The sequence below is a fragment of the Gavia stellata genome, chromosome 7, assembly GCF_030936135.1.
Source record: "Gavia stellata isolate bGavSte3 chromosome 7, bGavSte3.hap2, whole genome shotgun sequence".
NCBI lineage: Eukaryota > Metazoa > Chordata > Aves > Gaviiformes > Gaviidae > Gavia > Gavia stellata.
The window spans coordinates 49,396,759-49,409,287 of NC_082600.1; the positions used below are offsets into that span (position 1 = coordinate 49,396,759).

At 43.2% G+C, this 12,529-nt stretch overlaps 1 protein-coding gene across 1 annotated transcript; it reads left to right on the top strand.

Annotated features, from left to right (window-relative positions):
- Window positions 1-6,288: 6,288 nt before the first annotated feature.
- On the top strand, window positions 6,289-7,896 carry RAG2 (recombination activating 2). Its single transcript, XM_009808152.2, has one exon. It carries the CDS (start codon window positions 6,289-6,291, stop codon window positions 7,894-7,896), a length of 1,608 nt encoding a protein of 535 aa, XP_009806454.2.
- Window positions 7,897-12,529: the final 4,633 nt, after the last annotated feature.

Below are 12,529 nucleotides of genomic sequence, written 5' to 3' on the forward strand. Positions count from 1 at the left end.
TATTCATTTTCGCATGGGTTCTCTGCCAAATAAATTCAGGATGCAAATCCTAGATGTTTGTGCTATGACCTGGACAGTTCTGAACATGATTTTCCTGCCTTGTAGATACATTATTCTGAAGCCATTTGCTGCAGCTCCTCCAAAGCAGTTTGTCGCTGACAGTTACAGAAGACCAGCTTGGACAGACCATGTTCTCATCCAAAACTGACATGCTGTTGCCAACAAACTTTAATTTCTCCGTCTTCTCAGCCACAGTAATTGGTAAAAGAATTTCTAAAGATAAGGCATGTCAACTGGCAGAAGGAGAATAACATGAATGTAAAATATTAAATGAGACACAACTGGGGGTTGGATTTGTCGCTTAAACATTTGTATCTCTTTTGCCAGTAGATCTTTGATCACAGACCCAAACAAGGGTCAGACTATGTCAAGGACTTGGATAAGAAGCTGTCAAATATCATCTAGGTGCTACTGAAAATAGAAATAAATGTGATCTGCATGCCCTTAAATTTGGGGGAAGTTAAGTTCTTCAGCATTCAAGTCTGTAGTACCGTCTACTTTTACCTTTGTTTCAGAAGTAATAGGCCCATATGGATGCTACAGGGCACGGTGCCTTACAGCTGCTGTATTTCAGATGAGAAACGTCACCACATCCTATCTGCATTACAGTTATTCAATGTCTCAAGACGATTTTTGCAAACATTCGGTATGGTTGCTTTGCCATACTAATCAAATTCCATTTCAAGCTCTTTCTACTTCTATTCTCACAGCAGTTTCAAATGGGAGATGAGTTATTTCTAAAATACTGTGCAGCAGATGTTGTAACTCAGGAGAGGGTGAAGTAGGGCCAGGAAAACAAAAGCAGGGAGCTATGAAGAGTGAATTGTTTTCCAGGTTTTTCTGTTTATTTGGTGCGCTATGTTATGCAAGTGGCTTATCCTCTGTGCCCCAGCACTGCTAGCTGTGGAAAGGATATGTTCCCAGAGTCTAATTATCTTTTGTTGGAGAAAAGCGCTGTGAAACTAATGAAAAATGCCACAGAAGGGTGCAAAGTTTTATTAGTCTTTTAAGGTCTGATCAGAAGGCCACTGAAGTAGAAAAAAGACATCCCTAATGACTTCAGTGGACTTCGAATTGGACTTTTAGTCAGGCCTCAGTCACTGGGGCTGCACACATTTGTCATTTCCTTTGCTCTGTTTCAATGTCACTACCTACTTGCAGCAGAGCTTTCCCAGGGAAAGTAGTAGTACACCAATCAGCTGGAGTTGTTTTCTTTTACTAGCTATTGAAATTCTTTTTTCCTTTTAACTCAAAAATTACTTTACATTATTTTTATATCCCAATAGCACTGAGAAATTCCAAAAAAGATCATGAGCTTGACAGGTTTAGCAGTGTAAAAAATTAAAACTACAAAGGAGCATATGCTGCAGATATTTACAACCTACCTAACAGACATCTACTGTCACTCTGGTCTGGTTCTACTGCAAAGAGTTAAAGCTTCTGGAGGCTGGTGGGTTTCTTGTTGTGCCATCTGAAGACAAGAGAGGAAAGAAAAAAAAAACGGTCACAGCCAGTTAGCCACAGTAGAGCAAGTTCTCAGGAGCACATCTGCAAATTAAGCAGACAGATTCCCCTCCATCAGGCTGTCTCTCCATGCCACAAGCCCCCTGTGCTGTCAGAGAAGATTCCTCAAAGTGCTCACATTTGAATCCCAATTACATAGAAAGATTTCGGAGGACGCAAAAAACCCCTATCAGCCAGGTACGTCTAACTTATTGTTTTGCCCAAAGCAAACTTGATTGATACACTCAGCAAATGTTTTGAGAAATACTGTATAGAGATCTCCTTCCTTCAGCCTGTTTTTGGAGGACCTCAAAGCTCTGTGGGTGTCTGGATATGATTTTGATTGTGAAGAATTTGGGAACAGCACTTGCTTTTCAGGGGTATGCTTTTTCATTTTGTAAAGGGAAAGCCTGCAGATCAGTCAGAGAAAAAAAACCAATATACAATAATGCAAAATAAATTTAATTCTACTGTACATATCTGTGTTCATGCCAAGTTAAAAATAATTGCAAACTGATGACAGAATTTAATGGTCAGCAATGAGCATTTACCAACTAAGACTCCACACTATCCTGCAATCCCTTCTCTCAGTGTCCACTCAGTGCTGTTCAAATGCCTTATCTTTGTGTAAACGAAAGGTGCTTTAGGTTTGCTACAGTTCATAAGATCAAATCATTCATTATTTGGTAGTGTTCAAATCACTGTGAAATTATTATGAATATGGTATTTTTTAATGTTGACAAATATTAATATGAAACGTCACGCTAAACAACAGTACTGATTATTCATTGTTCTGCTGTTTAAAATGTTTTTGTTGCCTCATTGGGTAACAGGCACAGCACATAGATAAACAAACAATTACCACATATGGTCAAAGAGAACAGTAAGTAGTAACACAGTTTGGGAGTGACTCGGTGCCTCAACATAGTAATCTAGTGACATTTTATACACCCGAGATTTACTAGGACCTAGGACACAGGACCTACTGGAGACTTGCCACCTTCCATAGCAGTAGCTAGAAGACAAGAAGAATATCCAAAGGCATATGAAATGTCACTTGATGCTTAGGCGCCTGAATCCTACCCCTTGTTTCTAAAACACATTCACCCTGCACTTCTTAGTGAATGCTTAATATAGTTTCTAAAATAATACCCCACATACAAAATTGTAACTCTGTCCATCTATTTCAAATTACATTAGCTAGGTGCTTTTAAAAAGCACCTTATCTCTTCATTTGATCCTTCTGTAAATAAATCTCCCAATGAATCTGTCTAAATCTGAATTCCTTGTAATCTCTTCTTGCCATACAAACAACTATTAGCTGAAAAAAAACAGCTCAAATTCGTAAGTTTTATTTTAAAATAAAATAGGGCAGAATGTTAGTTGTCTTCTTTCTGTTAGCTTAGCTTCTAGCTCAGAACTCTGCAGTTCACTTCTCAAATACAGGGGTTATAAAAGCAATGCTGAGATTCTCACTTATCTGTATAATCCTTGGAGCTTGATATTTATAAAAAAAACCCAAATATGATGAAGCACGACCCAAGTCACCATAACTGGTAATTGTTTATGTAACTCCACCCTTCTCTATTTATCCATCTTTACCTCTCGTAGCGTCGTTTCCCCTCTACCTTGCGCTGCACCACAACAAAGGCATTTGTCTGTTTCTGATTTCTACCGGCACTAATGCTAATCCGACTCCACAGTGACACGGTTATGAGCATACAGCCACAAAAAAACTTTAAACTTTTTGGTTATAAGGTTAGATTTCTACCTTTTGGGCTCCCTGAAGCTGCTTGGGGTCAGATGAGCGTTTGCCCAAAGGAATCAGTGGTGTTGGAAGGTTAGAGGTGGAGGTCAGCATAGGCAAAGATCAACCACACTGTATTAACACACCATAATTAGCATGAAACAACCTGGAAAGCCAAAGCAATTCCAGCAAGCACCTAAGGAGCTACTTCTGTCAGAGAATCTAGGATAAATATTCTCTCCGTTACCTACTGAACTGCTTGCTTATGTAAAGTTCAAGAAATACTAAGGGATGTGTGAAGTACAAGGAGGATGTGTGCTTAAGTGTGTTTATTTAACCAGTAAGTTCTGTGTGTCTATCCATCTCACTTTTAATAATTTTCATTGGTCTTTTCTCCACTCTTCAGATAGTACACTCTTCAGAACTGAGTACTGCTCAATATTTGGGAAATAGTTTGTGACATTGTAGACACTCACAATTGTCATATTTCAAGATTCTTAAAGCATATCTAAGAATATAAGATTAACGCCAACATTACAGTTAAATTGTTTGCCATTTTTAATACTCTTTTTAGACTTCAAATATAAACCAGCAGTCAAATGTAGAAAGCTAGTGTTACAAAATATGGACTGCTAACTTAGAGATGTGCTCGTGGCATCTTCAGTATGGAAGACGTACTACTTTTCTAAAGATCCTATAAAAACAAAGAAGCTAAGTAACTGCACAATATGAAAGAAGAGAGAAAGGAAATCTAAGCCAGTAAACCCAACTTAGTTCAAGCTCCTCTAACAACACCGTTTTTGAATGGCTGTAAGAAACAAGCAGCAGAGATTCCTGTTTAGCCTATTACCTGAAGGTAAATAACTTGGCAAATCTTTCTTCGTGCAAATAGTAAGAACAAAACGTGCTGTGTATACTGACATGCTCAGAACAGGGTTCACTAATTTAATTAACTCGTAACTGAACTTCACCTACAGTGCAGTACTTCTGGAAAGGAATCTAAATGTAGAAAAAACTACCACCTTCAGGGCAGAGGCATTAGGACTGGCTACACAGTGAACAGAACTTGACCATGATCTGTGGATGATTCCACAACATGCAAAAAAATAAGGCAGCTATGCCATGGATTATTTTTACAGTAGCGGCTATGCCTGCTCCATCTGTGTGCTCTGGCCTAAGCACATCTGACCAGCCTCACCCACCTTTGAAAGCTTTTAATGGCCGATCCATATTTTAGCCCAGCGGTTTGCGTACCAGAAAGCAGAGCAGGCAGGCAGTACAGGAATGTGGTACAACGGTTCCTACTGTGCACAAGAACATGCACTGATGGCAATTTGATGTAGTCAGTGTCATCAGTTCCCATGATTTTACAGTGACTCTCACGGTCTACTATGTTGTTCCGGAGTCCCCAGGTTTTGATGTCACATAACTAGAAGATACTGGACCTTCCTTAAAAAAGAAACCCTGTGTGTCTTGTTGTTACAGCAAAATGCAAAGTAGGAGCAAGGAAAATATGAATCCTAAAGATTTCAAAACGAAGAATTACATTTTAAAATGTAGACGGTTGTTGGTTTTTTTCAAATACTGTATTTGAAAGCTAGTTCACACCTTTAAATTCTGGGGATTTGGCAAAGTCTGGGACAGAGAACTTGGATGTTTACTAAAAGGCACAACCCTGCTGTCACCAAAGGACAGTGCCATGGAGCCGGGCAGGTGTTTCCCTCTCTGGTGCCTGTGCTCTCCACAGCTCTTTCAGTGTTATTATCCAGGCTGACTATATAAACTTTTAGATTTCTTAACAAACAGGTAAACCAAGGAAAAGATACCCCTTAAAACCCACTCACGAAAGCACGAGCGAACAGCAGACATCGAAGATAAAGAATGCGATGACACTATGGGAACAGCAAGACTCCCGGGCCACAGTTACCCCGAGCAGGCCGCTCCCCTATGCGGGGTTCACCCCGGCACTGACAGCTTCCACCTCTGCCACTTCGGCGATACCTACGGGGTTAGAAATACACCTGGCGTCAACTGCTCCTAAATGCCTTCAACAAATCTTCGTGTTTGCCTTGTAAACCTGCGAACTGTTCAACTGAAGTCCGCACTCGGCTGTGTACCGCTTACTTCAGCTCACTGACGACACGGCCCCGGCCAGAGGCCGGGCTCAGGGGCCTGGAGGGGAGGGGAGCTCCCCACCCGGCCCACAAGCGGGGTGCCGGGCTCCGGGGGGGGGGGGGGGGCAGACGAGCCCCTCAGCCGCGCGGCCCCAGGGAGGGAGCGAGGCGCAGGCCGTGGCCGCCCCCCCGCAGGCCCCCGGGGCCCCTCAGGGCCGTGCGACCCGCGCCCCTTCTCTGCAGGTCCCGCGCTGCCTGCTGAGGCGGCCTGCGGCACCCGGCACCCCCGGCAGCCTCGGGGCGGGAAACGGGCAGGAACCAGCCCGCCTTCCGTCATGCCCGGCGCTGGTCCCTCCGCCCCCGGGCAGCCCCGGCCCCGCGGCCCCACTCACCCGCCGCCTGCCCGCTAACCCCTCCAGTCCCGCTTCCTCACTCCCGGGGCCGAGCCGAGCGGCGGCCAGGCAGCCCCGCGCCGCGCCGGGCCGAGGAGCCGAGCGGGAACTACAGGCCCCAGCAGGCCGCGGGGCCGCCGTTTCCATGGGAGCGGCCGGGCCCGGGGCGGGGAGGCGGCCCCAGCGCAGCGCTGCGGGGGGCGGCCCGGGGTGGGGGGGGTGCAGCCGCCCGGTGGTCGGGCCGTGCGTGCGGCCGGGCCGCAGTTGGTACAAAATCGCGCGGAACTAGCGCACAGCGCTTGCTTGGTTCGTGTCCTGAGTTGCAGAAAAGGGTCTCTTTTTGGGTCTGGGAGTGTGAACTGAAATGCAGCTTTAATAAATACGGTTTATCCGAGTACTGTTAAACAACTCTCATAGGGTCTAAAGCATGTTTCCTCTGTTTCTTCTGTGTTTTTTTCTCAGTGACCACAGCATGGCCCAGTCGGCAGACGAAATGTCACTGCAAGTGGTATCAGCCGTCAGTAATTCATCCTTGCTTCAGCCGGGCTTCTCTCTCCTGAATTTTGATGGGCATGTTTTCTTTTTTGGGCAGAAAGGATGGCCAAAGAGATCCTGTCCCACTGGTGTTTTCCTCCTCGATATAAAGCAGAATGAGCTCAAAATGAAACCTGCCTTCTTCTCTAAAGACTCCTGCTACCTCCCCCCTCTCCGCTACCCTGCTCTTTGCACGCTCAGAGGCAGTGCGGAGTCTGATGAGTACCAGTATATCATCCATGGTGGGAAAACACCTAACAATGACCTTTCTGATAAGATTTACATTATGAGTCTGGTAAGCAAAAATAGCAAGAAAACCACCTTCCAATGCGTTGAGAAAGACCTGGGTGGAGATGTCCCCGAAGCTAGATATGGGCACACGATTAACGTAGTTCATAGCCGGGGAAAAAGCATGAGCGTTATATTTGGAGGGAGATCATATACTCCTCTTGCACAAAGGACCACTGAAAAATGGAACAGTGTAGTTGACTGTTTGCCATCTGTGTTTCTCGTTGATCTTGAGTTTGGATGCTGTACGTCATACGTACTTCCCGAGCTTCAAGATGGACTTTCTTTCCACGTTTCAGTTGCCAGAAATGATACAATCTACATTTTGGGAGGCCATTCGCTTCAAAATAACACCAGGTCCCCCAGCTTGTACAAGCTAAAAGTTGATCTCCCACTGGGCAGCCCAGCCGTGACCTGCACCGTCTTGCCGGGGGGAATATCTGTGTCAAGTGCTATAGTGACTCAAACCGGTGATACCGAATTTGTCCTTGTCGGGGGCTACCAGTCTGACAACCAGAAACGGTTGGTGTGTAACACCATAGTTCTGGAAGATAATAAGATAGAGATTGTTGAAAGGGTGAGTCCGGACTGGACACCAGATATTAAACACTGCAGGATGTGGTTTGGCTGTGATATGGGCAAAGGGTCTGTATTGCTGGGCATTCCAGGGGCCAACAAACAGTTAATCTCAGATGCAAACTACTTCTACATTTTGAGATGCAAAGGAGCAGAAGAGGACAGGGAGGAAGAACTGACAGCACAGATTTGCAGTCAGACATCGACCGAAGACCCTGGAGACTCCACTCCATTTGAAGATTCGGAAGAGTTTTGTTTTAGTGCTGAAGCCAATAGCTTTGATGTTGATGATGCTGACACTTACAATGAAGATGATGAAGAAGATGAATCAGAAACGGGCTACTGGATCACCTGCTCTGCCAGTTGCAACATTGACATTAATACCTGGGTCCCTTTCTATTCGACAGAACTCAACAAGCCTGCAATGATCCTCTGTTCCAGCGGGGCTGGCCACTGGGTCCATGCGCAATGTATGGACCTCTCAGAAAGCATGCTCCTACGTCTCTCAGAAGCAAATGTCAAGTATTTCTGCAACGAGCATGTTGACCTTAATAAAGGGCTACAAACTCCCCAAAAAGTGGTACACCTGAAAAAGCAACCCATGAAACCATTGCGCAAAAAGACGACCATGAAGTTAACAACGCCCGCGAAAAAGTCCTTTCTTCGGAGACTGTTTGAATAGATTTATACTGCTGATTTGTATTCACCTGGGAGGAAATCACAGTCAAAGACAGCTCATAATGGTTGAAGCAGAATGGGTTATTGGAGCTTGAAGAGATCTTTTTATTTAATTGATTTCAGTTAACTCAATCTTTCGGTCACATTTCAAAGCTCAAGAATTTATTTTGTTTCTTACATGTATTTTTGTAAAACCCGGATAGGAAGCCCATCATAGAGGGCATCGTGCAAACACACAGCCAGATACCGGTAACTTTGTGCTGTATTTTATGCTGTAACCTACTCCCCGGTTATCCCCAGTGAGTTTAATGGAACTGCTGGTAGTATAAGACATTATCCCATGTACTCAGTGGTGTTAGCATCTGTCCATAAAGAACATTATATTACCCATTTTAATTTTTTGTTTTAGTGAGTAGTTCTAGACATATTTGGCCTAATTTATACCTGCATTACTCCAATTTTATGTTGGTGTAATGAAATAAAATTAGACTAATTACTCTGGTTTTAAACTAAAGTGGTGGCTTAAGTCCCTTGTGTCAGAAATAATGAAATACTCAGACACTGAAGGTCAGTTTTCTTCAGGGACTTCCATTATGGAAAGCTTACATACGGAGCATTTAATTCTGGATAATTAATTTTTGATTTTGAGAGGTACTGAATGATTATATGTCAGTTTTGGCTACAGTTGTGGAATATCATCTCATAGTAAAAATGAAATTGCTCTTTTAAACCACTGTGCTCAACAACTGCTTTGTGTTTGTATTTTTAAAAATCTAGTAAGCTAATAAAGCTTATAATAAAAATGACTGCATTTTTTTTCACCTACTTATAGGGTAAATCAAACACTGTAAATCCCAAAGTCTACGAAACGACAGCATGTGCGCTTGGGAGGTCCATCCGAAGTCTGAAAAGGGGTCTAGCTTCACAGCCGCCCCATGCTGTGAGCTCCCATTGACTTCAGAAGAGGCTTCTACTGATGAACAGGACTTTTATCATTTACTCCAGGTCCTCCACTACGCATTTCTTTCTCTGCTCTCCCAGGGTGACTGTGTAGAGTGTGAAAGCTTAAAAGTGCGAGCTGTAGCTCGGAGTGACTCACTGAGCCAGTGGTGCATTGTGATGGTGGAAACAAATGCAGCTGGCTGCTCAAAGCACGAGGAGAAGATTGGATTCAGATTGAAAAGGACATTGACAAGGTTGAATAGCCCAAGAGTTTACTAACTTTTTTGTAGATTCTTTTATTGGCTATTTGTAAAGCCTCATCATTCTTGACTTTATTTTTTATTTTTATTACTGCTCCAAACATCTTTTCAAAAAATCAATACCATCAGCTCAACATTTGTGAGCCAACAATAATAGCTCAGTACTCATAGTCCAACTCTCATGCTGGACCCCTGAATAAAAAAGAAAAACAGGAGCAGCTGTCAGCCATTTGATCGCTCTGTGCAGACCCTGAGCAGCCACTCCTTTACAAAACAGCACGCGTAGCACAGCATTCCTATCAACCCGGACGTGTATGCACAGTACTCCCCTTAAAAACCTCCAAACTCAAGTCAACAGCAGAGGAAAGTAGAGGGCAACCATACAAAGTTTCTGTTCCAACCTTTTCATGTGCTGAGGGAGGTTATAGTTTGGGTAGAGCTTGTAACTGGGAAGTATATCACCCTGACTCCCCTCTCACCAGTTTGATATTGGTACAAATTCATAGATTTCAATGCCAGCTTCCCATGTCCTTTGTCATGCCACTTTATCTAAGCTCAGAGTATATAGTGCTATATGTTTTCCCAAGGAATAAATGAGTATCATGCCCATGTAAAGTCCCTTCAGACTGGTGAAATTCAATAGTCAAGACCCCCTTTTGTAGGTTAGTCGTAGGTCTTACTCAGCTGAATTGTCATGAAAATATACATTCATCATGCAGTCTTGATCGACTTCTTTTACATCAACCAAGAAAAATCCACACCAAAATTAAAGGCACATCGTAACACCACCAACAAAGGGGGACAGTATACTCACACAACAAAACCCACCCCTCGTCCCTTCACCATTTTACAACAACAAAACACTCCCCACAGTTATTGAACTCCCTGGCAATCTCCGGTCCGAGTTTTTGCCTGTTACCTCTCCCAATTACTGTCATTATCTCAAATTCCTCAGACCCCACATTGTGTGACAAATTTATCGGCTAGTGCAGACAAAAGGATGGAAACATTTTCTGAAGGGACAGCTCGACACCGGCCTAGCAGAAGTGACGTTCAGCCTGAGATAAAGGCTGGTGCCTCAGGCACTGGTGGTGCGGTTGCAGTATGTTGGGAGGATCTCCTGAGTTTCCAGAGCTGACTCCTGCAGCTGCAGCGACTCCCTGAGCCCCCGGGAGCCCAGAGCAGGTACGCTTAGCGTGTGGCAAGCACAAGCACGCATCGCGGCCCCTTCCAACTCTTACCTCAATTGTGGTTTTTACTTTAAGGCCGTGGCTATGAAAAGAACAATTCACAGTCAGACTTTATGATATTCCTCTTCAGGCCCATAATGTTAGTGTATTGCATGTTTGAGCTGGGCTTTCTTCAAATGTGTGGTTTATTTGAGTAGGAGGGAGAAATCGCTTGGTCAAACCATGTCCCAGCCTCACAGTGAAGGGCAGTAAGAGCAGCGCTAAATCACAGCTCAGAGACTATAGTCACTGCAGGAAGAGGAAGTCAAAGTAAAATATAGTATTCCAAAGGACTCAAATGTGAAGAGATATATGAACATCAGCCTGTAAAGAAGACACTTGACATAGCATTCAAGCCTGCAGAAAGTACTTAATTCCCTGATAATTCTGATGACACTTTTGAGTCATGTACTTGTTAGAGCATTGATTGTCTTCAAAACCAGCTAATCAATACAAGATGTTTCTTCCTCAGGCAGGTTAGAATTAAACGATAAAATGCAGTAGGTTTGAGTGCAGAAGTAAATCTCTATTGTATCTGCATCCAGCTGACCTATGTGTTTTGTAACCACAACAAGCAGCATCATAGTTCCCAGCCACATTTTAGTAACACTATGTTGTTATATCAGCTTTTACGAGAATAATATATGGATTTTACTGCTATTGAAAGGTGCTTGGACCCTGAAGTACCTGATTAATCTACAGGAAAGGCACAGCACAAAGTTTAGTGGTAGCACTAAAGCATGTGTCGTAGTTCAGAGTGACTCATTGCACCAACAGACCATTGAAAGGTGTGGAAATAATGCAGCTGCAAGCCCAAAGCAAAAGGAAAAAATTGAATTCAGATTGAAAAGGAACCCGTAAAGTTATTTACTGCTAGACTCAATGTATTAACGACAGGAGGACTGGCTTACTTCTTTTTTTTTTTACGAGTGGTGGCTATAGCTCCCTCCATCTTTGATTTCCTACCCTAACCCTTTTCAAACAAGACTGACTTCTGGGAAGGGCTTGAGCAACAGCCTCTGCAAATCAAACTCCAATTTGGTGTCTCTACTTGACCTTTGAAAATTGTGACACTGAAGCCCGCTTTTTCTTTAAAAAAAGCAAGACTAAATAACCTTAGAAACCTTCTGATTTCTCAATGCATACACATATACAGGAAGAACAGGACACTGGCCACTATCACAAGCGTGCAGGACCTCCTTCGGGTGGTAGTTATTGCGTATTCCCTTGTCCACTGGCTCAGAATGCCCTTCTTCAGACAAGAGCTGGGCATTGAAAATACACCTCTTGACCTCTCTCCTGATGCTGCTAGAAAAGGTGCTAATTAAATCCTTTCTAATGTGTCTTTTTGTGTTATGGACAATATTAAGCTTGATGCAGAAGGTAGGAAAGCTCCTACACTTAGGAGTTGCAGCTGGTCGACTGAAAATTATGCCATATTCAGTCACTTAAACCAGTACTCTGAAGAAGAGTGGTGACAGGCCTCATTATCCTTCACCTGATCCCGATTCTAATAGGAATACATGGAAAGTAAAATTCAGTCAGTCATTACGGATTTAGGAATAAAGGAGTTAAATCATCCTAATTTACCAGGAAACTCTCTGAGTCTTGGTTTTTTGTTTTATATGGGTTCTGTTATTTCCATCCAACATTTTTTATTCAAGGTCAGATGAAAGAACTAAGTTGGCGATATAAAGTCCAGCAATTAGATGTCTAATTACCTGATTGCACAAGGAAGTCAAGTAGCTTCATTTGCTCATCATTAATTCCATCCAAACCAGTTGGTTTACATAAGTCTTTTGACCCTGAGATATCATTGCAGGGAAGAACAAAAGATTTTCTGAAGTGGAATAAAGGGAAGCTTCAAATCATGAACTGAAAGGTAGATTGGAACTAATCTTTGCAGCTCAGTCTATGACAAGGAGCCAAAATTCGATGCAAAGGATGCACAGAAGCCAGTAAAGAGGCTTAGCATATTAGCATGGACATAACAGTGCAAGGCTGATTTTAAACAAACACTGGGATGGTATTTGTAAATGAAGCAAAAACCATTTACAGACTAAATAAAACTGGTTTTAAATTAGTTTAGCTTTCTGTCCAACAGCCGCCTGTGAGAAAGGTGCTGAAAGGACTGCTGAGACTCACAGAGTAATCTTCATTTCTGTTAATTTAGTGACTTCCAGAACAGGGCTGGAATCACAGCTGT